General features: G+C 49.2%; 9 protein-coding genes across 9 annotated transcripts; 5 read left to right on the top strand and 4 right to left on the bottom strand.

Annotated features, from left to right (window-relative positions):
• Window positions 1-76: 76 nt before the first annotated feature.
• Window positions 77-2673, top strand: BC939DRAFT_480190 (ATP synthase regulation protein NCA2-domain-containing protein; the record flags this gene model as incomplete). The annotated part of the gene is made up of 4 exons (XM_051558915.1): window positions 77-608; window positions 714-1609; window positions 1705-1839; window positions 1927-2673. The coding sequence occupies 4 exons, from the start codon at window positions 77-79 to the stop codon at window positions 2671-2673; spliced, it is 2310 nt and encodes a 769-aa protein (XP_051408612.1).
• A 453-nt stretch (window positions 2674-3126) lies between these two features.
• Window positions 3127-4441, bottom strand: BC939DRAFT_401222 (ubiquitin-conjugating enzyme/RWD-like protein; the record flags this gene model as incomplete). Its single annotated transcript, XM_051552595.1, has 4 exons — window positions 3127-3276; window positions 3401-3675; window positions 3994-4064; window positions 4176-4441. 4 exons carry the CDS (start codon window positions 4439-4441, stop codon window positions 3127-3129), a joined length of 762 nt encoding a protein of 253 aa, XP_051408611.1.
• A 273-nt stretch (window positions 4442-4714) lies between these two features.
• Window positions 4715-6390, bottom strand: BC939DRAFT_287858 (uncharacterized protein). Its single transcript, XM_051551266.1, has 4 exons — window positions 6264-6390; window positions 6072-6148; window positions 5676-5973; window positions 4715-5578 (listed from the first exon to the last, which is right to left on the bottom strand). The coding sequence occupies exons 1-4, from the start codon at window positions 6276-6278 to the stop codon at window positions 4925-4927; spliced, it is 1044 nt and encodes a 347-aa protein (XP_051408610.1). The 5' UTR covers window positions 6279-6390; the 3' UTR covers window positions 4715-4924.
• Window positions 6391-6686: 296 nt separating this feature from the next.
• Window positions 6687-9371, top strand: BC939DRAFT_414795 (gamma-glutamyltranspeptidase). Its single transcript, XM_051552985.1, has 5 exons — window positions 6687-7123; window positions 7232-7321; window positions 7478-8257; window positions 8350-8831; window positions 8916-9371. The coding sequence occupies exons 1-5, from the start codon at window positions 6847-6849 to the stop codon at window positions 9183-9185; spliced, it is 1899 nt and encodes a 632-aa protein (XP_051408609.1). The 5' UTR covers window positions 6687-6846; the 3' UTR covers window positions 9186-9371.
• A 338-nt stretch (window positions 9372-9709) lies between these two features.
• On the top strand, window positions 9710-13033 carry BC939DRAFT_462314 (uncharacterized protein). The gene is made up of 2 exons (XM_051557119.1): window positions 9710-11696; window positions 11798-13033. Exons 1-2 carry the CDS (start codon window positions 9891-9893, stop codon window positions 12914-12916), a joined length of 2925 nt encoding a protein of 974 aa, XP_051408608.1. The 5' UTR covers window positions 9710-9890; the 3' UTR covers window positions 12917-13033.
• An 896-nt stretch (window positions 13034-13929) lies between these two features.
• On the bottom strand, window positions 13930-14452 carry BC939DRAFT_462312 (uncharacterized protein). The gene has a single exon (XM_051557118.1). The coding sequence runs from the start codon at window positions 14249-14251 to the stop codon at window positions 13943-13945; it is 309 nt and encodes a 102-aa protein (XP_051408607.1). The 5' UTR covers window positions 14252-14452; the 3' UTR covers window positions 13930-13942.
• Window positions 14453-14595: 143 nt separating this feature from the next.
• Window positions 14596-18327, top strand: BC939DRAFT_462309 (uncharacterized protein). The gene is made up of 10 exons (XM_051557117.1): window positions 14596-14807; window positions 14924-14966; window positions 15072-15134; window positions 15261-15344; window positions 15446-15560; window positions 15672-15778; window positions 15869-15978; window positions 16082-17265; window positions 17359-17471; window positions 17560-18327. Exons 1-10 carry the CDS (start codon window positions 14749-14751, stop codon window positions 18289-18291), a joined length of 2610 nt encoding a protein of 869 aa, XP_051408606.1. The 5' UTR covers window positions 14596-14748; the 3' UTR covers window positions 18292-18327.
• A 47-nt stretch (window positions 18328-18374) lies between these two features.
• On the top strand, window positions 18375-19682 carry BC939DRAFT_462307 (Metallo-dependent phosphatase-like protein). Its single transcript, XM_051557116.1, has 5 exons — window positions 18375-18518; window positions 18645-18719; window positions 18853-18969; window positions 19122-19357; window positions 19455-19682. Exons 1-5 carry the CDS (start codon window positions 18516-18518, stop codon window positions 19588-19590), a joined length of 567 nt encoding a protein of 188 aa, XP_051408605.1. The 5' UTR covers window positions 18375-18515; the 3' UTR covers window positions 19591-19682.
• Window positions 19683-19783: 101 nt separating this feature from the next.
• Window positions 19784-27500, bottom strand: BC939DRAFT_506368 (uncharacterized protein; the record flags this gene model as incomplete). The annotated part of the gene is made up of 10 exons (XM_051560778.1): window positions 19784-24724; window positions 24815-25087; window positions 25181-25543; window positions 25644-25778; window positions 25878-25988; window positions 26095-26288; window positions 26401-26677; window positions 26779-26874; window positions 26994-27119; window positions 27222-27500. 10 exons carry the CDS (start codon window positions 27498-27500, stop codon window positions 19784-19786), a joined length of 6795 nt encoding a protein of 2264 aa, XP_051408604.1.
• Between the last annotated feature and the right edge of the window lie 80 nt (window positions 27501-27580).

The raw sequence follows: 27580 nt of genomic DNA, 5'->3' as shown, positions 1-27580 counted from the left end.
AAAAGACGTGCGACTCTTCCCCTGGTCAGCTCATTCTCCTCCTTCACAATTGCCCTCACACACCTGTTTTACCGTAATGGGGACCTTCATCACAGACCGGTTGCAACACCTAAACAACGACCTCGTACAGCTCTTCCACCTCGACAGCCAGCCGCTCATCGACAACCACCACCGCCACCACCGTCAAATAAACCCACGCAGCTCCCCAGGCACCGACAGAGCCAGCACCACCACCAAAGAATCCAACACCATCACCAAACAACAGCAGGATGATGATACCGTCACTGAAGAATCGAATCTGGCTCTCTTGAGGGATCTTCGAGCATCTATTGAAGCCATTGATCTTCGTTCAGGCGACCTTCCGCCCCTAGAACGCGTATTCCTCGAGATCGAAAAGGTCGAGGGATTGTTCGCAGCCGCTTCTGAGTGTCGTCAGACAGCCGAGGTCTCGAAGTTGGAGCACCTCTTTGTGGCAAAGTGCACAGTGGCAGTGTACCTGGGTCTGTTGAATGTTATCTTGAATGCAACGTTGCCCCTGGCCAGCGAGATCAATTACTGGCAGTCGTTGCTTGATAACCAACCGTGGAGATTGCTTTATATTGTTCAGAGTAAGTGTCTTTGCGTAATAGAAAAACGAATGTGCGCTTTACTCTGGGGCTATTCTTCTATTTGCTATATGATATTGCCACTGACATTGTGCATGTAATTTTCAGCCTCGCCACACCGGCTCTTCAACTTGACAAGATCCGTGATTGCCTCCGCACGCGAGCATATCGACTCTTTGATCGGCCCAATCCAAGAAGCAGACCGTAAAAACCATCTTTTGCAGCTGCTCCAGTACTTCCCAACCTTCCTCAACAAGCACATTATCTCTCAGCAAGTCTCTTTTCCAGTCGCTATCCACTACGAGATCACGAGCCACCGCAAGCAGCTGCAGCGGATCAAAGAATACCAAGCAGAATGCCTTGGACTACTTGCAGAACAGGGTCTGAATCTCGATCCGGAACACTTTGAGGACTCGTTTTCTGCGTCATCCCCATCTTCTTCTAGTTCAATCATCGACGTGGAAAACTCGGAGCATGCGGAGAAATTTGTTCAGGAACAAATCTCAAAGACCGTTTGCCTCATGGAGCGCGTGCTCGACAAGGCTTCCAAGGATACGCGTCACCTTACGGACCCTCATCAACAGAAGGTTCCTTCTCGACACGCGGCTCGATCTCTGACGATCCTTGGCAACCTTCAGGACGTTTCCAATCTGAGCAACGACGAGACTATGAGCCGTTTAAAGAAGCTGATCCAGGTGTATATCCCTCGCTATGTGGATCAGACCGAGAGCCAAGCGCAACAGTTTTTTCGTCCATCGTGGTTGACCCGGATCTGGATCCCGGTATTGATCGGATACTTTGGGCTGAAGTATGGAATTCAGTATATCAGCGAACATCGCGCGGATCTGGACAGGATGCTCGAGGAAGCGTGGGATACTGCCAGACGGTTCGTCTCAGATTGGGTGTGGGAGCCCTCGATGAGGATTATGGCTATTATTCGACACACGGACGACCAAGGCTCGCTGCAGATGCTCGGTAACGAGAGTCTCAAGTCAGATATTGCCGTAAGTTTCATCACGGATGCTGAAGTACGCCTGTATGATATCGAACACACGATTCATTTCTAATTTTTTTTCTCTTCTTCGAATGACCTTAACAGAGCCTTGAGCGCATGGTGCTTGATTTTGGGAAGGAACACTACCGCCTCGGAGCTGATGATCTCCAGTCGCTCTCCCAGGCTGTGCATAATGGCGATATTTCGATGATCATGCGTGCGTACGAGCAGGAGCTCAAGGTTCGTAAACTCACATCGCATGGCAGCACTACCATCTTATTTCGGTATCTCATTCTAAACTCTCTCCTTTATATTCAACCATACTAGACCCCACTAAAGGGCGCCATTGTAGGAAACCTAGTCCAAACGCTCCTGATCCAGGTCCAAAAGACAAAGGTGGACGTGGAGGTCGCCATGGCAGCACTAGACAAGCTATTGAAGGCGAACGAACTCAACTTTGCGTTCCTGGCTGTCGGTCCCAGTTTGCTGCTCTTGTGGGCCATCTCTTCAAAGGCCAAGAGCACCTGGCAACGGATGGCAGGTCGCAACTTGGGCGTGGTATCGCTCCAGATGAGGAACTCGTTAAGACAGGTCGAGCGATTGTTGAACTTAGCTTCCGCTTCAGGCGATGGGCACCCCAAGGCACAGGAGACAATACGTGTTGCGCTGCGTCAGGATCAAGGTAACAGTCAACAAGAAAGTGAACTAAGACTTTCAGAGGAATACGATGACTTGTCGTCAAGTTCTGCCACCGCGCCCACGACTGAATCAGCATCACTGTCGTTGACGCCATCAGCGGAGCCACTGTCAAACACATTGCAGATGGCCACGGAAAGACTGTCGAGGATGAGGGCCAAGAAAGGCATGGTTCCATACAAAACCCAAGGCTTGATCTTGTGCGAGGTGCACCTGCTTCGAACGTTTGCTGCTCGACTGACACGACAGGAGGGCCTGCGGGATAAGGTCATGGAGGATCTGCGCGAGATCGAAGAGAGTTCATTGACAGTTCACCAACGTCTCAGAACGACCAAGCGCATGTATAGAACGTATGGGTTCCTGGGATTGCACCATTGAATATTATGTAGCCCCGATCCTTGAATACAATTACCATAATCGGTTGCGGGCTTTGAGGTACGCAGAAGGAAAATAAAGCAATGGAGTATATTTTTGGCTGAATCCGCTTTAATGCGGGTTTGTTGCATCAAAATTCTGCTAATCTGCCAGACGACTCATCGACTCTAATGACGCCGAGCGCATGTCTAAGTTCAAGGTTGAAGTGGAGGCACTAGTCGACAACTATATGAAAATGAACAGGAGACAATATTCATAGGATGGTTAGACAAGATACTTCTTGTGGATGAAATTATTAGCGACCAATAAGACGTCCAATATGAACAGGGAACTTACTGCACTGCCCATCATCTTTTGCTTGATATCAACTACAGGAGTAACGAAAAGGAGATACAGTGTTGGGATGAGCAAACATGGTCCGAACAACTCTTGGCCTCCAACACAGCGTTTCCCATATCATTTGAAGATTGGTAAGCACTCACCAAACTCCTCGTCACTGAGCGGTGAAAACTTGATGGAGTTGTTGGACGGATAGTTATCATAAAGACTCGACTCTGTGATCGAGAGCTGTGCTCGCTGCTGTGCTAACTTTGCGAAAATCTTGTTCTCATGCCGATACCTGAAATTCACATAAAAAAAAAAAGGTCATTAATACAACTCCTGCGGTCTGCATAAACTAAAATCCTGGGTAAGTGCTCCTGACTTACATCCGATAGGCCTCCTTGTTCACAGCTTGCTTCTCCACAATCGTATCCAGGACGCACTTCTTAAAGGCCGCCTTGACAAAATGTAACACGTGGAACAGGTAATCCCGATGAGGTCGCCACTGTGGGAATTGATACTGTAGTGCCAATTGGCCCTGGTTATCGATCAGCGGATGCCACATGTCACTCAAAAAGCGCACTGTCGGCCGACGATCAGGGTAATCAGCAGGGATCACTAGCTGGAACTTGAACACTGCATTGCGGTAGTAACCCTTGTGAATAAACAATGTTCCGAACCATACTATTCGTTTAAGAATCGCGTGAAAGAAAGATTAGCTAGCTGTTTGTCTCCAAGCAAAAAGAGGGAATAGGTCGGTCCCATGGTATGGCCAAATTTAAAAAAAGAAGTGGACTGGCATATCGCGTGGATCACGTAAGGTCAGGTCAGGCATTATCAGCTCAGAGGAGTGGTTAAGCAAACAACGAAAGCACCGTCTTACTGCCCATCACAAACAAAGAAGGTACGCAGTACACCCCCTTACGGTCAGCCCGAATAGAACATCATGGCTAAATAAAGCGAGCCCAGTGGCAGAAGAGGAAAAAACTATGTCGAACTTACAGTTCATGTTGTCGGCAGCGGGCATCACATAGAGTCCAGACGGGCAGTGGTGAGGATTCCGTAGATTGGTACTATCAGACATGGCAATAAAAAAAAGGGCGGAGCTTCAGTACATATAGCATGTACCGCGATAGCACGTCGAAATGCGAAAAGTCAAGGGGGTTTTCATTCGCTGAACATACAATTCAATCATGAGTTCATATCGGCGAAAAAAGTCAGAAAATAGCTGTGGTCGTGCTACTGCTGAGGGTCGCGCGGAAGGATGCCTCTGGTTCTGCAGTGCATAGTCCTGGTCTATGGATTTGCCACCATTACTACTGCCGCCGCTGTCCTGTTGCAGCAACTGTGAAGACGACCCCAGCGAGGGTTGATGGACAGAGAGAAGGCGCTGCTGCTGAGGCTGTGGATGGAAGAGCTGGTGATGTTGCGTGGGCGCGTTTGCACCCATGACAAGGCTGTTGTTCCTGGATCTTGTTTGAAAGAAACTCATTGCGTTCGTTTTGCTTGGTGTTGGATTCGAGTATGAAGAAATGCAGCGGTGTGTCTTGACTTGGTTCAGATGGTAATGTCGAGGAGGGTCGGTGTTGGGTCCTATTTTTTACTGAGAGCTAGTTCCAAGAAGGATGTCGGTCGTTGATGGTGTCGGTGGTGGCGGCAGAGGACTTGAAGGAAAGAGCAGGAACAAAGATAAAAAAAGAAAAAAAAAAGGAATAGGAATAGGAAAGAACATGCTGAAGTACCAGAAGAATACTATTCAGGGACAGGCACAGGCACAGGCACAGACACAGGCATCAGCATGGCTGCTCGTTTTTAAGGTTCGTGTTCCAATGGGCTTACGTTTTTGTAAAGCGAGTTTCTTTTCACTGCGCAAAGCATCGTCCTAGTAGTCTAGCTTAGCCCATTACACGATGAACACGACTCCGCTCAGCTACTATTCCAACTCGTCCACAAAGCCGACTTTCTTCCTATCGTCTCTTTGTGCCACTGCACTCGTCTTCACGTCCTCAGCAACATCCATACCGGTCGGTGCTACTGCTCCGTCCTCGTCCTTTTCCATCTTGTATTCCCTCGCAAACCGCTCCAAGTCCTCGTGGGGATTGTCGTGCTCTAAATATCTCTCCTGCACATCCTGTACTGCATCTTCCCATTCAGACCCTGCCCGCATGGCCGTCATGAAAATACTCTCGTTCGCCTCTTCCAGTCCTCCAAAGACATACCCTCCAGCCTTGTCAATCGCCCGTACGACCCGTGTGACCGATTCCTTGTCCTGAATGCACAGCGTCTCGAAGCCGACCAGCCCAAAATCCTCGATTAAATCACATAATGCCCCGTTCAACTGCTGAAAACGTTTCATAAACGGATCCTGATTCAGATGATACTGCAGAAAGCTCAGGTCCGCCACATTGGTGTAAAAATCCAGCGACATCGGTAGCCGACCATAGGTCTCGATTAAATCAACCTTTGATAAAACATTGACATGTGGCAACTCGAGTTGGAGCATGGTCTTGAGTGAGAGAAGTAATACAGAGATGTACTTTGCGGCATCCGTGCAGTAGTGAGAGTCCACCAAATGTACACAGCAGAGCTATTTCGTGAAAACATCATAGAAAAAGGAGTCAATAAAGTCCAAAGAGTAAATGAAGTTTTTTTTTTTATCCGCAGCAGTTTCGTGAATGGCCTACTCTGTATCCCAACTTTTCTAGCCTGCTCAAGATCCGCTTCATGGCATCATTATGGGTGTACAGCTCCACCTGTCCCGGACAATCAAACACAATATAATCGTCTCCACAGGCCTTCAGTTTTTCCTCAAGCCAATCCATGTTGTCGGCAAGATACTCCATGCAGTAGATGATGCCACCGTTCGGCCCCAGCTGGAGATTTTCCATGGTATCCTCTAATGAAATCAGTTCCAGAATCGAGATGTCGGTCGGATATGGAAGAATCTCGTTGGCAGGATCGAGGTTGACAATCCTCGTTTTCCTATGGACAGCAATGCAATAGGGATCAATCCAGGACAACGTCAGTATCTCATTATTCCGTATCGAGGTACAATTGCGAAAAAAATCGATTTTTCATACCTTTCCATGCCATTGAGAAACTGGTACATTCCATTGCAGTACGTCGTCTTGCCTGATCCTGGAGGGCCGATTACTACCTGCAGCAGAAAGTTACAGACGCGGTATCAAACTCGATGTGAGTACTGTATTGTAGAAACTCATTCTGGACAGGCAAATGTTCCTCCCTTGTATCGAATGTTCTTGGTCATGTACCTGTGCGAAGGGCATTTGTGTGGCTGTATCCTTTAATTATAACCTGTTTCTGTCCTTCTCGGTTGTTTCCTGGGTGTTGAGCTGGAGGTGCGATGCAGTTGTGATGCCAAACAAAGTCTAAACGATCGAATGGCAAGGAAGGATCTTCGAGGGTGCCACTCTATTAGCTGAGTATACACGTGATTTCAATTGCGCCCAGACGAAAAAAAAAAAAAAAAAAAAAAACGACTGCCCCCTTTGTAACCAGCCCCCTGTTGCACTGTGCGCGAAGGAGGGCAGTGCAAAGGACAACATTGGGTGGTACAGTCCGTGGGCATTGGTAACACTCCCACACCCCCTTGGATCATTGGCTGCAGTCCGCCAACCCCCCTCCTTCCTTCCTCCCCTCCCTCCTTCTTTCCTTCCTTCCCCCCCCCCCCCCCCCCCCCCCTTCCGCTCTTTTCTTACCTCTTGCTGGCGGCCATCCCCGTCCGTCTCTTCGTCTTCTTCTTCTCGTCCTTGTCTCCCTCCACCGCGCTACCTCCCCATACGCTCTCTTTCCTCATCGACCCAAATAGGAATATCACTTCAAACACGATACGCAATGACAAGCGGGAGCCTCAAGAACCAGCGCGACGGTCTGTCGTCTGCAGAGCTCGGACAGGCCAATCCATTGCACTCGATAGATGAATCGGAAACAGCGGCCCTTTTGAACGACCGACCTCGCGCCTCTGCTAATAGTGCCAGCAAGCGGCCGAGCTCAAAGAGGGTCCTGCCTGAGCATGCAAGGAAAACCATTATTGTCATGCTCATCTCCATCTCTGGCATCCTCGTCATCCTCCTGGCTGTCACCTTGGTCTTCAAGGTCGGCAGCGCACCAAGTATGGCATCCGTCTTGTTGCACACCGTCTTCAATGACTCTTGAACTAAGTTGGCGAAGAGTATGGCCTGGCTTTAACTTACAATTTCCCTACTCAAATTGCTGCCAGTCATTGAAAAGAACCCACCGGTGCTGATCAAGGCCAAGTATGGAGCTGTTGCTGCGGAGGAGATCCATTGTTCAGAGATTGGTGTGGAAGGTATATATTAGGCATGGGCATGGGAAATATTCGTTAGTCTATGTTGACGCCAATTGATGTGAGCAGTCAACTAACCTTTTCGTTTTCTATGCTATGGATAATGCCCCAAACCGTCCATTTCACACCCCGCATCGTATCGACCTCTCCCTTGCATAGTTTTAAAAGAGGGAGGAAATGCCGTGGATGCGGCTATCGCCTCATGTCTCTGCATCGGTACTGTGAACTCTTTCTCCGCCGGCATCGGTGGAGGAGGATTTATGGCCATCCGCCTTCCCAACGGCACAGTCGAGATTATCGATTTCCGAGAGACGGCCCCCGCTGCGTCTTACCTGACCATGTTCAAGAAAGATCCCATCCTCGCGCAGCGTGGTGGACTCTCTGTAGCCGTGCCTGGCGAGATACGTGGACTTGAACTCGCTCATAAGCGATATGGCAAGTTACCATGGGAAAGACTGTTTGCTCCATCGGTCAGGATGGCGAGAGAAGGGTGGACTGTTGGGCCCGAACTGGCGCGCCGAATCCAACTGGTGAAAGAGATGATGGAGACAGAGCCTGACTGGTCTCGTGTCTTTGCAGCGGACGGTCTGGCACTGAGAGAAGGACAGCTGATTAAGCGAGAGGCACTCGCGAATACATTGGAGGCCATTGGAAAAGAGGGGGCGGATGTATTTTATACAGGAGAGATTGCCAAGATGATCGTCGACCATGTGCAAGAACACGGAGGGATTTTGACGATGCAGGATATGAAGGACTACAGGCCGTTAGTCAAGAAGCCGATGGTAGGCTATTACCAGGGACGTAAGATTTACACCTCGCCAGCACCGACCAGTGGGCCAGCTCTGATCAGCATTTTGAACATCTTGGAGCGCTACAATGTGGGCAAGGTCAAGGACGATGCCAACCTGGACACGCATCGCCTTATTGAAGCCATGAAATGTAAGCGTCTGATAATCGCAAAACATGCATGCTACGTTGAAATGGTACGGCGTTGAGGTGGCTGACACTTCAAGCCTCTCTCCCTTGCATAGTCGGATTTGCACAAAGAACCGAGCTTGGCGATCCAGATTTCACAGACCTTGAAGCCAAGATTGAGAATATGATGTCGAAGGACACGGCCGCTCAGATCCGTGCCAATATCTCCGACACGCGCACTTTCCCTGTGGAGTACTACAATCCGCACTGGGGTGCGATCGACAACCATGGTACAACACATCTCTCAGCTGTGGACAAGGACGACATGTCCGTAGCATTGACTTCGACTGTCAACTTGTTATTCGGGTCAAAGCTAATGGATCCAAAGTCCGGTGTGATCTTGAACGACGAGATGGATGACTTTTCAATCCCGGGTCGGGCCAATGCGTTTGGACTGCAGCCCTCGCCCTACAACTATCCTGAGCCTGGAAAGAGGCCTCTGTCGTCGTGTGTGCCGACGATTGTTGAGAAGGACGGGCGGTTCGAGATGGCTCTTGGTGGAAGCGGAGGATCTAGGATTTTGACTGCAGTACTTCAGGTACAAACCGCGCTTTTGTTTTATCTGCCACGTGGGATTTCATGCATTTCAATTAATGGACACTCTTTTTTAAATATATGTCAGACCATGTTGAACGTGTACAACCACGACATGAATATCATGGATGCGATTGAGGGCCCTCGCATTCACCACCAGCTAATGCCTAATGTTGTGGATATCGAGGCCGGGTATTCGACAACAGAGATTGCATTCCTAAGAGGAATTGGACATAACGTTACCATCTTTGATCGTGCTTTGGCCAAGGCTGAGGTGCAGGCTGTGATACGAGAGACCGATGGGTACATCTACGCGTCAAGCGATACGAGGAAGCACGCCATTGCAGCCGGATACTGATGGACGATCTGCTTTAATACTTTGACATGCACAGGGAGCGAAGATGCAGCCAACTAATGCAGTAAAACTTATCCATACTACCGCTGCGATTAATAGCACGAACAGGAAAAAGAAATATGTATAGCCATGCTACTACTGTTTTATTGTTTGTTGCATAAATGAGAGCATTCTCGTGCTCTATCATCCACGCTCGTAGAACAGGGTATTGTGTTCACATACTCAAATCTCATCATCTGCTTTTGGAGACACAGGACTGGCGGGATGGACATGGTGTGGTCCTTCTTCTGTAGAGCTGACCTGTAGAAGATGACAAGGTCTCTGTTCGTGTGCCCTACCCGTGCAGACTGTCAGCAGAAGGAGCAGAAGACGGCGTGCAGGATAGACCATAGTCGATGCTGTCCAGGGTGTGCGTGCTTCGTGCTTCGTGCTTTGTGCTTCGTGTTTTGTGAGGTTGGAGGGAAAAAAAAAAGGAAGACACGCACCCATGTGCTGTATTCGGTTTTCCCTCCCTTTCTCTCCCTATGAAAAAAACAATAATAACAGCGTGCTGGTCACGTCGAAACAGAAACCTTCTCTTCGCACCCTGTGCCCCATCCTTCCTCTTCTCCTTCTTCTCCTTCAGCTTCTTCCATCAACATCTGCCATCACCCCATCCGCATCCACACCCTCACCCTGACTATCCTTACACACAAGAACCCGCCTGCAATGGATAAGCCCATCAATGGCGACAAGTATATTCGCACGCTTTCGCACTACCTCCGCTCCAACCAACGGCGACTTCTACCTCCCACGTTGGCCCCGCCGCAAGAAGCCCCAGAGAATGCCACCAAAGCTACTTCAGTCGCCTCAGTAGCAGCCGCCAATGCCCGCCCTTTCCTCACCCCAGGAGACCCCATGGCCGCGGCCTACCAGGGCATGGTCTCGTCCCTCTGGAACGCTACCTCCGCCGTCGTCAACTCCATCGCCCCTGCCTCGCTCATCGGCGACGACTCAAAACCGCGTGGAGCCGACAGAGATATCTACAACGGGTCATGGGACGGCACAAGCGCCATCCTTCCAGACTCCAATCCAGCTGAAATCCAGCTCTACCAGCAGGCTCAGCTACGCGCCCCTATCTTCCCCTTGGATCTGTATTATCTCCTCTATCTGCTCGAGCGGTTTGAGCAGGTCGGCATCGAATTTGAGGGATGGGAGGGAACCACATCAAGTACTGTTGGAGATTCTAAACCCCGCGTTATTCCTTCAGCAGGACAGGGTGCGAAAACAGGAAGTGGCATCCTGAACCCTGCGAGTAATTTGTTATTTCCGCCGTCAAAGATACCCACAACAGGTGGTGGTGGCACTGGAACAGCAGGAGCAGGAGGAGAGGCTTCGACACGGCCACAGTCTATCCGTTCGTTTTCATCGACGGCAGTCTCCACTCTCACGCTGATCACTGGATGGAAGCAATGGTCGACCGCGGCATCCTTCAACTCAAGCAGCCTGACCGTCACGGATGATATCCACTTTATTCGCAAGTTTCTGAAACACGTCCCAAGTCTACGTCTGGTTGCCAAGATCCCTCCGGGGGATCACATCCGGGGCAAGGGCAGGATTGAGGGCTTCAATGCAGATACGATCCTTACGCTACTCAACCATGGACAGTCCTTGGAGACGGATGGGGAGGCCACCAATAACAAGAAATCATTGCTACTGCTACCACTCTCAGCCACGTTTCCGGCCCTCACGCACCTGGAGCTGCACAAGATACCACCAGACTGCATCGAAGGATGGGAGACATTGATGAAGCAGTTGAGATCTTTGGTCATCATTCAGTCTGGGATCGAGGACGTGTACGATGTCATCGTCACTGCAGTCGTCAAGAGCGAGAAGAGACGTCGACTGAGGGTTTTACGGGAAAACAGTAGGGCAGTCCAGATCAAGGAGGAGCAACAGGAAGCGCTCAAGGACGCCGCGTTGACATCACAAGAACTTGGGTACAGTGTTACTGCGGAAAGAGGTGACAGTAGCGGCGATGGCAACGGTTCCAATGGTTCTGTTACACTTGCACAGGGGCGAGAGATCGAAGAAGATGATGCTATAATCCTGTCGTCACTAAAGATGTGGCCGGTCCTTCGCCACCTGTCCCTGTCCGACAACTCGTTTCCATCCTTAGCCCACAATGACACGTTTTCGCACACACAGTCCGTCACCAGCCTGGACCTTTCGCACAACCTCTTCCTCTCGCCACCCTCTGGGCTGATTCATTTGCACAACCTCAATCAACTCAACCTGTCGTACAACATGATCTCGGGTGTACAGTCCATCTACCAGATCCTGGGCAACATTTCTGTCCTGGACTTGCGCGGAAACCGTCTAGAGAGCCTTTCGGGACTAGAACGGCTTTGGAACCTAGAAAAGGTTGATGTTAGAGAGAATCATTTGGACGAGGCAGCTGAGGTTGGCCGACTGGCGGCTCTTCCTGGCATTCGTGAGGTCTGGTCTGAACGTAATCCTTTCTGTGCTATTCAGGTAGGGCGCTAGCGATGCTAAAAGATACCAAAACACGACGTCAAGCTGCGAGGACGCTCCACTTTAACTTGGGCCTGCATTTACTTTTCAATATTGTATAGCCCAAGTATCGTCTCGAGATATTAGTAGTCTTCAAAGCGAATGGACATGATCTGCTACTGGATGGATCCTTTGCCTCGTTTGTGGAGAAGCGTGCTCTCGCCAATATGAGCCCTTCATCCTTTTCGACGACCATCTCCAGCATCAACAACGTGGCTAATATACCCGCAGCCTCCGCACCCGTCGCTACATTCGCACAGGAACTCTCGCAAGGCCACGATAACCATAACCACTTACTTTCGCAATCCGTAGCGGAAGAGGCACTCAATGCTGCTACCTCTCCGGGTGTAGGGCCCAACGCACCTATCAACAAACTAGTCAAGAAGAAGCTAGTCAAGTCGACAAAACGCGTCAAGAGAGTCGTGAATCTGGATAGCGATCATGAGGACGAGCATCATAGTCTGGCGCATGCGGATGTGGACGTGAAGGATTTGGATGCACTGCATGACGATGAGGTCGCAGCAATTACAGCCAAGACGTCTGGAGCTGCCCTTGGGCCCTCGGCGGGTGTTAAGGAGAAGAAAAAGAAAAAGAAAAAGAGCACAAAATCAACGTCGTGGCCTACAAGTGAGTCGCCAGGCCAGGCTGAAGAGAACGGGCAAGCGGTAGACAACGCTAGTAGCAACGGACGTAACGGCCACGGAAAAGGAGACGAAAAGGAGTCCATCAAGGTCAAGAAGCGTGCGACAAAGAAGAACACGGGGGTTTCGAGCGTCAGCTTTGCGGGTGACGAGGCACAGGAACAACATGACTCGAATGAGGACCACACACTTTGTAAAGATGGACACCATGTGCACCGACACCGGCTTGCATCCCTCGAGCGGTCAATGACATCGCTGCAGCTCGAGCGTTCGGGCAATTCTGTGGGTGCAGGTGTGCATTCAACTTCAGCTCACCAACATGAACCTTCCAGGAAGATCCTGAAGAAGACGAGAACAATGCCCATGAACAGTGCGGTCTCGCCGAGGTTAAGACCTTCGTCGCCGATTGGATCGTTCTCCTCGGATGATGGTGGAGCGGACGGGTACAGGCGCAAAATCGAGGCCATGCGTAACGAGGCCGGAAAGAACTGGCTGATGGTGCTTGCAGAGATGGATGGGGACTCAACTCAGGGTCAGTGAGGTGGTTTTGTTTATCGGCTGGATATATATTACTATGCATAGCCTATGTACATATAGTCTTTATACGAGAAAGTAGCAATAATATGCGATCCGCAGCAGGAATTGCTCATTCAAGCTAGGACGGATAGATGGTTCAAATGGCGGTAGTATTGGGATCTAGGAGACTGCACAGACTAACGGTACCTCGACAAAATATAAGGGACGGTTTGGGCCCAAGCAAATCGCAGCCCAGTATGTCATTGGTCACTACACACAAGCGCAGCCGACCTGAGCTAGTGCTCACAACATGTAGCACATAGCACTTTGTTTGCGACATGAAGGTCCTTGTACCGCCAGTGTCCCCCAAACCGCTGCCAGTGCACATTGGCCGACCTGTCCATAGTGGGCTGGTGCGATGTTGTATAAAGGATCCGATGAGCCAATGACCATCCTCGCCTTCGTAGTCCATTCCAAGTCCAAGCCCACAGATATCACAGACGCCGTATAAATCACACGCACCGCACGCATGCATCGCAGATAGCACTTGCAGCAGCCGCTCCATCTGTTGCAGTTCCGGAACAGGTTACCTTTTGAACATTTGCTTTATTGAACATTCGATTCACTGACCTTACGTCTCTGAAGAAGACAAAGAAAAGAGAAAGAGGAAAAAGAAAGAAGAGAGGAAGGAAGAAAGGAACCATACTCACTCGCCTATCGACCGGTGAAAACTGTCATCACTGCAGGCTGCAGCAGAAAGAATGAGACTGAGTCGCCTTTACACCTTGATAAAGAACGATAGAAAGCAGCGATACAAAGGTATTTGGCCACTGATCTGTCGAGGACACGAGATTATACAAAGCAACTGCGTAGCCTAGCCTGAACAGTGGCATCCTCGTTATCGCTGCAGCTGCTCCTCTCTCTGTCACTCAGAAAGATGATAGCATGCTGCTAACGGGCCATTGCAAGCAAGCAAGCAAGCAAGCAAGCGTGAACGAGCACCAAATGAGATCAGTGACCAGAATAAATGAGATTTGAACGCATTTTATTTTATTCTTGGTCGTTTCCATGGGGCCCCCGTGAATCACAACGAATAACGATGATCTCAAGGTGGCCGCACACAATCGTAATATAACCAAGCATCGATTGACCTTTCCGACGCCGCCCTTCGTTCTCACTCCAATCCCAGTCCCATATTTGCTTTTTGATGGAATAAGAAGTAGAACGTCTCGGAGGACGTTGCCAAAAATTGGGTCGACCCAGACAGCGAGCCGGAGCAAGCCCCGTTTGAATAACTCTCTGCCCTAATAGGCCGACCACGTAATAGGGTCTTTTCACAACAAAAAGCACTCCAAGCATTCGAAAAAAATAAAAAAGAATGCCCGGAACTTTTCTGGTTCAAGACAACTATTCCTCTTTAACAGAGTCCAGCGCTGACAACTCTCGGAAATGTCCTCATGAAGTTGCCATCACCATTTCTAGTTGTCCCAGATCGTTCTCGGTTCTTTACTTTTTCCTCGGCACATGTCCTTTAATGCGAAAAGGCAGTTTGTGTGATGGTCTTTTTTCTAAGGATCGAGCAAAGATCGCCGCCACGAAAATTTTTATATGAGCACGCCTGCCGTTAAAGCCTGGCATTTTGACCGCAGCAGTAGACGTCATTTTGGATAGGATATACTCAATAATTCAACTCACTCAACCGCGCCCAGTTCTACACGTTCACTCATCATAACCTACCCCGCCCTAACTCAGCATTTGCCCATTCCACTCATTCACACGCAAAGGCGACTGGAAGATAGGCGCGCGAGCATAAGAACGGCAGTGGGCACAGGACACAGCGTCGAGGGATACTAGCCATGAACGACTCCGAGGAACTCGCGGAGAAGTACCACAAACTCTTTCAGGACTACACAAAGTATGGACAGAGGAGCACGCGACGACAGACTAGAGTCATGTCATTCTGAGATCGAAGCACTCCTAATACTCGCATTGATATCTTCTGCATGCCCTCATCTGGACCTCCTCAAACAGAATCAAAGCACAGCATCTCGTTCTGAGGAACAAGTTTCAAAAAGTAAGGCGGACGATCGTTACTTGAGCCAGGCGATTGGTACACCCATTTGCATCCAAGTGACGCCGCTGACTCTCCCATGTACTTTAATGCTTCGGAACAATTTAGGAGCAAACGGAAAATGCAGCAATCCAAGCAGCCCTGAAAGAAAAGGAGCAAGAAGTGAGAAAGGTACAGGATGATCGAAGCTCAACAGTATGATACGTAGTATCTCTGGCCAAAGGTCTATAATCTGATGATATTTCTCGACGGCTTTTGGCCATTGTGCTGTACACTTTTTAAAAAAAAAAAAATTAGTCGCTCCAAGATCTGGATCTGCTTTCTTTTCATAATCAGCGGCTGACGAAACGCATCGAGAACTTGCAGAATCAGGCATCAGCAGTATGTACTCTCCCAACTGTTATTACATTTTCAGTCCTGTCTTACTTGAGTAAATGCGACTCTGAAGTCATTTCTGAAATTCGACCGCTCTTATACGATAGAAACCAGGAGGGTCATGGTTAATGGGTGGCGCATCCGTCAAGAAGGAACTAGAGAAGTCACAGTCGACACTCGAGGCCGCCACGATAGATCTCCAGGCAAAGATTGAGGAGAATGGTACAGCTTCATAACCTTTGCATCTCTGAACTGAAGAGATTTTTTTATGATTTTGTGGATTTGTGGATCCGACCTGACAATCCCGCCATGGCACCTGGATTATATGAATAGAGAAATTGCATCAACAGCTGTATGAGATCAATGCATTATACCCCAGGCATGTCACGGAGCTCCAGGGCAAGATTCAGGCATTGGAAAAGCAGAATCAGGAGCTGCAGGTATTTTAATGGAGCAATCGCATGAGACTTGGTCACCAGAAATATCCAGGCTAGGAACTGACATGTTCTTTTTATCCCCTTTGTCCTTAGTTGGATGTTGAACGTGCAGGAGTGGCCAACGAGGACACGATTAATTTGATACGCAAGGAAAAGGATGCCATTGAAAAGGAGCTGGGACTCATTCGGGATGTTCTTGCAGGGTACGTCTTTCAACGCCAAGGCTCATCAGACATCGAATCAAAATGCAAATTGCGCTATCATTACTTATAAGCATCCTTTATCTTTTGCTTCCATAAAAAAAAGGGAACTTAAGGATGAGCAGCGGGCAAACCAATCTCTGCGCGATAATGTCCAGCGCCTCGAGACTGAAATCGAACGACTTTCGAAGGCCGAACTCGAGCTAGAGACCCTTCAGGCAGAACATTCGAAACTCCACAGCGAACTTGAGACTTTCAAGTGGATTTCGACCGAGCTCTCGCAGCTTCAGCAATCCTACAACGCTCTCGAGCGGGACAAAGCACAGCTTGAAAAAGCCCACGCACAGCTCTCACAACAGCACGCAACGCTCAAACAGGCGGATGAGAACTTAAAGAGAGCTTTGGTGCAGGAACAACAGAATCTGAAGGCAGCTCAGGAACAAAACGGCCAGCTGAACAGAGATTTGGAACTAGCACGTGGGCAGGCTACAGAGCAGGAACGTGGGCATATCAATCGCATCGGACAGCTGGAGTCGGAATTAGGAAAAGTCAAAACAGAGCAGGAACAGCTCCAGTCACAGTACGAGCAACTGAAGGCGGCTGAACAGTCTGCGAAAGAGGGCGAGTCCCGCACAAAGGCTGATCTTGCCAAGGATCTTTCAGAAATGAAGTCGAATCTGGAGAACACAGAGACGAGAGTCAAGGAGCTTGAACAACTCAAGAAAACGCTTGAAGAAGAGCTGGAAGAAACGAAGAAATCGTTAGAGGAAACGAGGACCAGTCTGGCCGCTGAGCAGGATCGGAGGAAGGCCGCGGAAGCTGCAAGTGCTGAGAAGGCCTCGGCCAAGAGGGAGGAAAGCAAAGTCGAAGACGATTCGAAGATGGCAGAAACCGAGGACGACCATGCCATGGAGGAGGAGACAACGGAGAAGGAGAAGGTACCGCTTTCAAAGAAGGCCAGGAAAAAAAAGGCCGCTGCCGCCGCTGCTGCGGCTGTTGTTGCTTCTGAGACAGCAGAGGGGTTGAGCAAGGATAGCACTGACCAGACTGAAACCAATGTCGAGGAAACGCAGGAAGGCAAGAACAAACAGGATACTAAGGAAAAGGAGGATGCAGAAGTAAAGGCTAAGGCCGAACTGGAAGCTGAGGAGCTCAAGCATAAAGAGCAGGAACTAGCGTGGAAGACTGCAGAGGAAGCCCTGAAGGCTGATATCGAAGGCCTCAAGGCACAGATCGAAGCAGTCCAGCTGTCGAGCACAAGCAAACAGGAAGAGCTGAGCGCGGCGCAAGGTAACGTAAAAATCATCCCCAACAGCTTCATTGCGGGACTACTAGGCAATTGTGGGTAATGACTAATCAGATATACATTTGTGCGCATTTTAGCTGCATTGGATAGTGCTGAGGATGATAAAGCCTCATTGTCGAGTTCGTTAGAGATGCATGTCGAGCTCACTCTTCAGTTGCAGCAGGAAGTCAATAAGCTGAAAACCGTTTTGGTAAAACCCACACCCAATATCAGGCACATTTGACGATGCGGCTCGTTTATAACTCGTTTCTGACGTCTTTATACTATTTCTATTGCAGGCCAAGAAACAAAAATATAGAGCAAATGGGGCCGTCGCAAGCGACACATCTTATGCAGGCGAGGAAGCACTGATAAGGACGCAGCACAAGGATATAAACGGAAAGAATGGTGATCATACACCCCAGCGCGCCATGAATAGTCCGAAGGACGAGTCGACACAAGTGGATAGGGTCGACTCTTCAGATAAAGCTGTTCAGTCAGACCATGTCGAATTAATAGATGAGGGCACGCAGGCAGATTTGACAGAGACGGCAGCCGTTCCTACCATTGCAGACGACTCGAAGGAAATCGCGGAGAGCAAGGACGGTAAGGACAGGGAGATGAGCGCTTCAGCTGGACGGCCGATCGACAACAAGCCCTCACGGCGGTCGATGATCGGGGACGAGATGGATGGTGCGACGACGGCGTCTGCGAATGTGAACGCAAGTACGACAAATCAATCGAACCGCGAGTATCTGATCAAGAAGCACTATGAGACCAAGATACAGAATGTCACGGAACAGTTACAGTTCTCGGACGGGCGGTATGTGCGACTTCACAAAGAGTTTGAACTATTGAAGGAGCTGTTGCTGGAGACCGTGCAAGATAAAGAGAATGCGATTAAGGAATCTGAACAGCTCAAGCAACGAAACTTGCATCTGCAGGAGGAGTTGACGGTGGCCAAGGAGGATTATCGAGCGCAGGTAGAGACGATGACGAATTTTATGAAGAGCCTTGACCAAGGGCGATGATCCTTTGATCCTTGTGGCCAAATAAAATAAAAGTAGAAAAAATATTTGTCGCGTAACGAGCTTTTGATTTAAACACGTCACCCACAAAACGTGACAGACTGCCCGCGCAGCATCTTGGACGTGCCTGGACAATCGACACTCCTTCAACTCATCGCCCCACGCTCCCCCTCCCTCGCTCCTACCTCTCTCTCCTCGGCTTTTATTCACAGCGATAACTCTTCATCATGGTAAACGACCTGCAACACAGAAGAGGTTTCGACGCAGGAAAAGGAACCAACCTGGATACATCGCAGCAGGAAAAAAAAAAAAAAAGCTAACAAGGCATTTATGCATCTCTCCAACAACGACATCAGCTGGTTCTCGTAATAGGCGATCTTCATATTCCCAACAGGGCACACGACCTGCCTGCAAAGTTCAGGAAGCTGCTTGTAAGGAAAAATCCTCAAGGAGCTAATATCAGTGGCTCTACGCGCGCCAGTTTGGTACTAGGGTGTGTGTGACGAGTCAAAAGGCCGTACTTTCTCACCCATGAGCTCCAATTTGGCATTCGTGGCGATATAGGTCCCAGGAAAGATTCAGCAGATAATCTCTACAGGAAACATTTGCGACAAAGAGACGTTTGACTACCTCAGATCAGTTGCAGGAGATATCCAAGTTGTCAGAGGAGATTATGACCAGGTAACAAAATCAATACGGCCAGTTAGAGAGGACTCAAGGATGGCTGTTCTGAATCTATCTACCGGAGCAAATCTCTCTAATCAACATCCTTCCCTTCCTCTCGCTCTCTCTACGCCCCTTCCCTCGCTTGTGATTTCTCCAAACGCCTTCAGAACCCATCTTGGCCGCTTTCAAAGATCATCACGCACGGCCCAATTCGTATTGGTGTTGTACATGGACATCAGGTCATCCCCTGGGGCGATACCGAGGCTCTCAATATCACGGCGCGCCAGATGGACGTCGATATCTTACTCACCGGACACACACACAAGTTTGAGGCGTTTGAGCACGAGGGCAAATTCTTTGTCAACCCAGGGTCGGCCACTGGAGCGTACCATCCACAAATCGAGTACGCACTTCTAAGGTCTTGCCTTGTTTCGTTGAACAGGATTTACCTTCAAGATGCAGAAACTAACGTTTCCTAACATTGAAATTCTTCTTCATAGGGACGTGATACCGTCGTTTGTGCTGATGGACTTGCAAGGCTCGGTTGTGGTGCTCTATGTATATCAATTGATTGATGGCGAGGTTAAGGTCGAGAGGATCGAGTATCGAAAACCATTCGATAGCCGCGGCGTGTAAACCTCCAACATCGACTCTCCGTCCTCGTCCTTTCGCTACTTTACCACCAATCTCATACAAAAAATAAATAAAGATATATCGATTGAAGCTGCTGCAGTGATTCAGGGTACCAGTGAAAGTTAGCGAAAATCTCAATAACATGCTCCTCCTTGATCATTTTTATTATACATCTCAACCACGTCCTGACACGACCCTAGTTATTTAGTGTCCACGAGACAATCTCCTTGAGTAGCGAGAGTCCATAAAACTCTGCAATATTGTCAAATACTCTCATCTTCCGCAAGTACTCGGTCCTGCCCAGAACAGTGACGAACCGACCCGAGCACTCGCACCACTCCCCTAAGTGATCGGCCTTGACCCTCCTGCACTTGACGCACTTCAGATCCTGCATCTGGTACTGGTCCAACATCCTCTCCACAATCGCTACCATCGACTCTTCGATCGCCTCACGGTCGTATTCCTCCTTGCACTCCTGGCACCTCCACGCGCCTAGGATAACTTCGCCTGTATCCTTCTTGATCTTCGGCAATAAGTACGGATCGCGGCAAAAATCCAGATCCTGACAATAGTTGCAGTACGAACAAATCACCCCCCGAAGGACAAAACTTTCGCACGGGTTCTGAAAGATCGACTCGGGAGAGAACTCTCTGATCTCTATCAGATCTAACAAATTCTTGCGCATCACCCGGACTTCTCGCTCGATCGACGTGTCGATGCCAAATACGGCTGTGATAGACTTGATCAGCTCCAGCGCAGGATTCGTCATCTGAAGATGCGAGCCAGGCTGTCGAGGAAAAGCATACATGAAAGCAAGCTGCGGATCCTTAAGCGAGTCTCTCCTCTTGGCTAAAATCTCGGGAAAGACCTTCAGCAACCGTCTCGAAATGTGGTGCGATACCAACTTCTTCTTGAATGCGACTGCCTCGAGATTCTTCTTGTCCGCCTTGGTTCCCCCGTTCGTCAGCTTAGTGCCTTCGCCATCGTCATGTCCATTCACCGTACCATCTGCACCATTCACCGAACTCTTGGGCGTCACAAGCTGCTTCTGGTGCCGGAACTTGTACACCTGATCGATGAATTCTCCGATGGTCACCAGGAACTCTTGGTGAAGTGCCATAGGTAGATACTGCTGAATATTCCACTGCATATGGATATCTCGATTAGCCTGTGTCAAGAGCGTTGGTTGATCTTCTTCCTGGACCTCATCTGGGTTTGGACAAATGATTCCTCCATAGTTAGCGGAGTCCATCCAGAGCAATTGTTCCCAATAGTGGACCGGGATCAGATCCATCGTCATAAACAGTTGCTTGGATTGAATGTGGCGAATGATCCAGCTACAGTAGGCGTATGCGTTTCCGACAGACGCCTTGGACGTGGCGATCGTGAGTTTGTTGAAGTTGCCCAGGATAACGCGGGACCCCAGTCTCTTGAACTCCGAAACGAGCTGTAGGAACACCTTCTTCATCAGGCCGTGTACGAGTGCGTACATACATGGGTCATACAATTTTGAGCTCGAACTGGTCAGCCAGCGGTGGAAATGGCCCATCATGCTCTCCGCAAAGAAGTTTTGGGTCTCTGCTAACTCGATCGCCCAGCCCCTGACCATATTCTTGATGACTGCAAATGCTTGGGTCGAGGCGGTTCCTGTACCGAATGAAATAATGCTCGAAACCTTTCCAGAATTGTAATCATCCAGCGTATGAGACGCGTCCAACGCAGTCTCAGTCCCACCCTCGAGTTCATTAATCAGAGTCGACTGCAAAAGTGTGTTGACCGCCAAGTGAAGCACGTCCATTTCCAAGCATACAGTCTCATAGTGTCCTGGCACGTTGATGTTCGGATCCTGCAACTCTTCCATGCCAGACAAATTCTCGTCGTCCTCTCGACCACCTAGATCGGGTTTGCTCGAAGGAGACCACCACAGCAGCATGTCATGCCGCTGAAGTCGGCGTGCGAGCAGCACATCCGTCACAAAGATGGGCGAGTCCTGCTCGATATTGCAGAGAGGCACATCCGCGTACCGTGCCAATGCGATCTGCTCCGTGACCCATCCCCCCACCGTCAAAAACTGGGCCAACATACGCTTTGTTGCGTTAGTCTGCCACGCAAGTGCCTGAAATGGCTTTGTACTCTTGGAACATGGCATAGAAATCAGCGGAAATTCTGCTAGGATACTCATGCTCTCAAGCAGCTTCTGCTTGGGTCTTGGTGAATGTAAAATGACCGCAGTGGGTCCGCGGCGTTCGTCCTGGTACTTACTCAAACACTTGACCAGACCTTTAAACGCAGCCTTCTCGTTCGTCACGTACTCGACATCGAACTGGAGCTGGCCAAAATAATCCCAGGCCTTGTTGGTTCTGCGAGTTGATGTCGGCATCTTCTCGATCTCAGCCTTGACCGCCTCATAAGTCCTGGACATATTCGGCATCTGCCCTTTTTGTCCTGGTGCATCAACGACAAAGACAAAGACACGGTTGTGGACTGAAGAGTAGAGGGCAAGAAGGTGTCGGGTATCCGTAGTAGCGTGATATAAATAAAGGTAGTGAAGCGACCGGTCCTCCTGCAGATACGGCATCTTGTCCATGTTTTCTGCCTTGAGATCAGCCAGCTCGAATCCCTCGTCCAGTCCACGTTTGGCACGGTTGCTGACCGAACAGACACAGCTCAAGTTGATGATGGCGCGGTAGAGGAGCGGTAGCTGCGTCTCATAAACACCCTCCACGTCGGGATGACTGAAAAAGCTGGACAAGTTTTTAGATTCTCTTTGATAGAGGTTCTCCGACATGGTGAACTGGTACAAATGTAGGCACGAATGGGCACGGGGCAGCGTTCGAACCAGCTTTTGTTTCGGGAACAATCTTGTCTCGTTGTTGGTGTCCTCGACTCTACTGTTCACATAAAAGATGCGGGGGACCGATAGTCGGATGGAATGCAATGTCTTATCAATCAGAATCCAAAGCCTGAACTCTCCAGGAATCTCTGTCTCGACAATCTGGATGATCTGCCAGAACTTGGTCAAGATGTTGGTAGACTGCTGCTGAATGAACCCTGAGAGCGATCCCGCAGGACCCTTGGCTCGAGATTGTCCCAATGCCTTTCGCTGAGCTCGCTCAAGTCGCTGTCGCTTCCACTTGATCTTCTGGTAGGCCAAGAATCCATGATAATCTATCAGCATGTCTGGCATCTCCTCAGGCAACTCAAGCTCCAAGACCTGTGCTTCGATCGATTTTTGTTCCTTCTGTCGTCTCTTGTCCTTGGTACTCTTCATGATCTTGTGGACTACAGGACGCGATAGTCCTCCCATGCTTGTCGAACCAAAGTCCTCCAGATCCATGACTCCATCGCCGCCATATGCTCTCTTCTCTGCAGGTTTGAAGGCGTCAGTGATACGGTGTTGCTTGAACTTATCGTCCATTGCCATGACACGCTTGAACAGCCAGTCGGGATGTCGAACACGAGGCACCGGGTTGGTGACTTTTTGCATGGCTGCGGGAATGGTAATCAACTTTTGGATGACTCCGCCGAATCGCTCTAAATAGTAGTGCCAGTCCAGGATCGATCGGATATCAAAGTCCTGCAAGCTGCTGTCCTTTAGCCATTTCCTTAGATAAAACTTCATCACTGCTGGTTCGGCCGAGAAAATGGCGACCGGAATGGCTCTCTCCGTTACGGGACTGCCAGCAGGCTGTGCCGCAATAATGAATTTGCAGTTCAGTCCTTTGTCCTTGACCATCTGATCACCCAAAAACTCTCCTAGACGCTTTGCTGTGCTAATGGCGGTCGATTTCTGTGCACCGTATTCCTCTAGAGATTTGGACATGTTCCTGTTCTCCGAAATCAGATCAAACAGCTCGTCTTCCTCTAGATCCACGGCCTTGCTGTACAGAACATCGAGCCATTGATTCGCCACCCTTGCCACAGCCGCATAACACTCCTCGAGATCCGATCCTTCCAAGAAGACTTTGAACAGCTGCGACTGGAAATTTTTGATCATCTTGAGCTCTCCACGACGCTTGATCTCGAAACCCTTCAACTCGGCAATTGATCCGTCCTTGTTGAACACGGCATAGCGTTTCTTGAGCAGTTTGTCCTCTTCTTTGGACGAGGGCAAGATCATGGCGTGGTAGGGACCATCGACTTCGAAGAAAATACTGTTCTCCTCGATCGTCTCGTACTCGTGCTCCTCGGGGTTGCTGAGGACCTTGTACTGCTTGTTTGTGAACTTGTCGTGGACCAGATGGTTCAGCATGGTACAGGGGTATGAGATTGGGAACTTCTTGCCGTTCTTGAGCTTGAACGCAAAATTCTCAGGGAATGTCTGCGGAAAAATGCACCAAATGCCGTCCGTATCCAACTCAAGAGGTCGCCCCATCTGCTCGACAAGCTGACGCGCCAGCTGAATGATCCTAGCACCCGTCAGACACACAATCCCCGCCATCTCCATCGAGTACCATCGGGCTCCCTTTCGCATAACGTATCCGTAAAACGAGTTCAAAATACACTTGTGCGCTAGCTGCAGAGAGTCGTACAGCACGACCATCTTCTTAGCATTCTCGATCTCGACTAGGTCTCCAGAGGCAAGGGCTGTCTCCACGTTCCCTTTCCATTTCTTGTGCAGGCCCTTATATTCGTATCGGCGGTCACGAAAGGCCTTGACAGTATCGACATAGAACGGGTTCTCCCTCTGGCAGACAACAGCTTCTCTTTCCATGACCTTGGTCTCGTGGGTCTTGCGATAAACCTTTCTCGAGTACTCGGCGATACGTTTCTTGATCAGTAATGCTTGCTCCGACTCTGGAAGATTATGGAATGACAGCGGTTCGTCCCAAGATTTCTTTCCAGGGAAGCGTTCGGCCTCCAGCTGGTTTCTGATCATGTTGTACTCGCTCTTCTTGGCTGGGAAGTATTCTCCGCGCCAGGACCAGGTCATACGTCGGTCACAGTCTTTCCCGACCTTGTTGAAGTCGCAAGCGGCACAAGTGGACTCCTCCACGATTGAATCTGGCTGCAGTCGGTTGGTCAGAATAATATTTGGATACATGGCGGCGACATCCAAGTGATAAATACTGGGATTCTCCGTGCGATTTGGCCGATCTCTCAGGTCCATGAGTGGTGCGGCAATGGCTGCTTTGACCTGTGGCACAATAAAGACGGGTCAATCAAACAACCTTACTCATTACTACGTTGGATATGACATACGTAGCACGGCAATCAGCGCACATACCTCCTCGTAATTGGTCACGTCGCCCAAGCTAAGTTGACCCTCGACTTCAATACTGAACTTCAAGGCCGCATCTAAATCGTCGATCAGCTTCTGGGCAGTCTCGGGGACAATACTGAATTGATTGGGAATGTCACTTCTGTATACGCCTGCTTGCAAGGCCTCCACGTGCCCTCCGACATACGTCTCGCTCTCCAGTAGATGTCCATCATGCATCTTGTTATAGGACTCTGTATGCTTGTTGGGCATAATGATGTTGCCTTGGTATGCCTCGACCTACACAGGATAATAAAAACAAGTGCCGATCAGTTTGCAGTACAGTACCTCATAAAACTGTACATAGGATGGAGGCAAGTGAAAATAGCGTACCATGAGCAAAGTCTCGCAGAGTGTTCCTGAACCCTTTCTCAAGACCTCGTCCGGATTCATCGGGATAATGTTGCACAGCGAGAAAATGAAAGGGTGAACGTACTTCATGTACAAGTAATAGGTGGCAACGGCATCAGAAACTGAGTACTGGGCCAATGTCTGCGGCCGCTCGCTTGCAAATCGTGTCATGTCTTCTGGGTCTAGCTCCATTGGATTGTAGCCCAACTTTTCCTTAGTGACCGACTTCAGACCCTGACTACCCATGGGGAGATAAGAATCACGTTTCACCCATCGAAAGGCATCCATGTGGACAGCTGTGTTGGATTTGTATTCGTCCTCGTCGTCCTTCTTGACACCAATTTCCTGTAGGAATAGAGGTATGAGTACCTGTATTAGTTATCGCCTTTGATGGCTTCAATTATATCCATGATGATCAACAGTAATTGAAAGCAAGGCCCCCTACATGGAACATGTCGATGCCATGAATCTTGGCTCTTGTTTCCATAAACGGCCAATCGAAAAAGTCTCCGTTGTATGTGACAAACACGGTGGGCTTGGCTTCCTGGACGTGGTGGAAGAACCGCCGAAGACACTCTTCCTGCACTCACAAAAGAAGGAAAAATATTTGTCAGATTTCTGCATAAAACGTTCGAGAAGTGCCGTCTCGTGTTAAAACATCGACCTTTTCAGGTCGTACCTCAGTAGGCTCGTTGAAAATTGTAAACAAGCCCTCGTATTCAGGCTTGGGGGTATATTCAAAGTCATCAATATCTTGAGAAACTACTTCGCGATTTGTGATCAAGAAGCCCTACAGCGTGCAGCAGTAGAAAATCAGAATTTCAGTACATTATTGCTACGACGATAAATGATCCTTGTCCTGAATCCTTAGATGAACAACGATCGCCGTTACATACCTGTCCGTCAATCATATATGAAATCATCATCACGGAGTCAATTGCCGCATCAGGAAACTTGAGCGGCAATTTTGTCGTCTCGATATCGAATGCAAAAACGACTGGATCCGCACGAGCAACCCTGTCCATCTGCCGCTTGATTTCCACATCTGTTGGCGTTACTTTAACTGTGTACCACAGACCAATACGAATGTCTAAAGGGTTACCCATCGATAAGAAACAAAACCAAGTGGTATGTGTAAGAATGGCAGTAATAACGGATTCAAAGTATGGTTGTAGCAAGCGATTGCTTTCGGTATCTGTTACCTTTGTCAATAGCCACACGGATAGTATATGGAACATCATATTCGCGAATGTCCACGATATTATCCAGCCCATCGCCTCCTCCGGCCCTTGATGCAATGGGTTCGTGGTCCATATCTGCTGATGCACTAATAACCTCCGCATATGTATCCAGAGCTGACATTTTCGCTTGATTGGCCTTGGCTGCTGGAAGAATAATTTTGCGTACAGAGAGCAGATCACGTACATTTCTGAATGCCAATTTGATGAGCGTGCGAGTGTTCCCAAGAAGGTGGTTTGGCTAGTGGAGAAAGAATGGCAGTATCTCATCAGAATCCTATTTTATGGCATTACGACGGTGTCGAATGCGTTGTACCTGTGATGAATGTTCGGCTGTCCTACCAAGTCCAGATCTTCCTTTTGTACTCTAGACATCTTCTCGACTGTGCTCTCAAACTTCCTGCGGATGTACTCCTCGACATCTCCTTCGAGTCCAACCTAATATTTGGATAAAAGTATATAGATCAAAGTTGGTTAGTGCCTTGATTATGGCAACAAAAAGACATCCTTTATTGTCAACTCTTCAGGCCCAGCAATGGGTTCAAAGACAAGCATACCTTAGGTGCAATGTAGAAGTATGGACTATACTTCACAGTCGTCTTAAACATCTCTCCGTCATCCTGAATAAAGTAGTAGTCGATTGCCGATCGACCCGTTGGCCAATCCTCGTCCTTTACGAGTGTCTATACAGTTCAATAAAGAGTCGCCCATCTGCGAATTAGCCTTAGGCATTCAGCAATTCCAACGAAAATTGGTCTGAACCAAAGCAGGAGTCCCGTCCATACCGCATGCTGATTAATAAGCCAGCCCAACTTCTCGGGTCCCTCCTGGAACTTGAAGAATCCCAGCTTCTCATCAATTTCATCCTGCAATGCCACGTCGTCGAACCGTTGCTCAATATGTGTTCCCTCGTCCCCTGTTGCTACAAAGGGCTGCGCAGACTGTGCAGATGGTGCTCTGTATACTTTGCCTCCTCGTCCACCACCTCGGCCGCCTCGACCACGGGATGCGCCACCACGGGCAGAAGGCGGCATAAGGCCGAATGTGGTCTTTTTGAATCCCATTGCTGTCTTCTGCTGGTTGTTATCCCGGTTGAATGAGTTATTAATACGGCATATAATAAAAAGGAAAGAAAAGAAAGGAA

Source organism: Gamsiella multidivaricata, assembly GCF_025024155.1.
Source record: "Gamsiella multidivaricata strain RSA 2152 chromosome Unknown BC939scaffold_71, whole genome shotgun sequence".
Taxonomy (NCBI): domain Eukaryota; kingdom Fungi; phylum Mortierellomycota; class Mortierellomycetes; order Mortierellales; family Mortierellaceae; genus Gamsiella; species Gamsiella multidivaricata.
The sequence above is the reverse complement of the archived record's forward strand: the minus strand, read 5'-3'. Positions and strand labels throughout refer to the sequence as shown.

Coding starts and splice junctions, on each gene's coding strand:
- BC939DRAFT_287858 (XM_051551266.1), bottom strand. Junction 5,974..6,071: donor TTTCTCAATGGCATGGAAAG/GTATGAAAAATC, acceptor TGCTGTCCATAG/GAAAACGAGGATTGTCAACC. Junction 5,579..5,675: donor TAGAAAAGTTGGGATACAGA/GTAGGCCATTCA, acceptor TTCACGAAATAG/CTCTGCTGTGTACATTTGGT.
- BC939DRAFT_414795 (XM_051552985.1), top strand. CDS start 6,847: ATGACAAGCGGGAGCCTCAAGAACCAGCGCGACGGTCTGTCGTCTGCA. Junction 7,322..7,477: donor TTCAGAGATTGGTGTGGAAG/GTATATATTAGG, acceptor TCCCTTGCATAG/TTTTAAAAGAGGGAGGAAAT. Junction 8,832..8,915: donor TTTTGACTGCAGTACTTCAG/GTACAAACCGCG, acceptor AATATATGTCAG/ACCATGTTGAACGTGTACAA.
- BC939DRAFT_462314 (XM_051557119.1), top strand. CDS start 9,891: ATGGATAAGCCCATCAATGGCGACAAGTATATTCGCACGCTTTCGCAC. Junction 11,697..11,797: donor ATCCTTTCTGTGCTATTCAG/GTAGGGCGCTAG, acceptor AATATTGTATAG/CCCAAGTATCGTCTCGAGAT.
- BC939DRAFT_462312 (XM_051557118.1), bottom strand. CDS start 14,251: ATGCTTGGAGTGCTTTTTGTTGTGAAAAGACCCTATTACGTGGTCGGC.
- BC939DRAFT_462309 (XM_051557117.1), top strand. CDS start 14,749: ATGAACGACTCCGAGGAACTCGCGGAGAAGTACCACAAACTCTTTCAG. Junction 15,779..15,868: donor AGCAGAATCAGGAGCTGCAG/GTATTTTAATGG, acceptor CTTTGTCCTTAG/TTGGATGTTGAACGTGCAGG. Junction 17,266..17,358: donor AGAGCTGAGCGCGGCGCAAG/GTAACGTAAAAA, acceptor TGCGCATTTTAG/CTGCATTGGATAGTGCTGAG.
- BC939DRAFT_462307 (XM_051557116.1), top strand. Junction 18,970..19,121: donor TCAGAGGAGATTATGACCAG/GTAACAAAATCA, acceptor AAACGCCTTCAG/AACCCATCTTGGCCGCTTTC. Junction 19,358..19,454: donor GCGTACCATCCACAAATCGA/GTACGCACTTCT, acceptor TCTTCTTCATAG/GGACGTGATACCGTCGTTTG.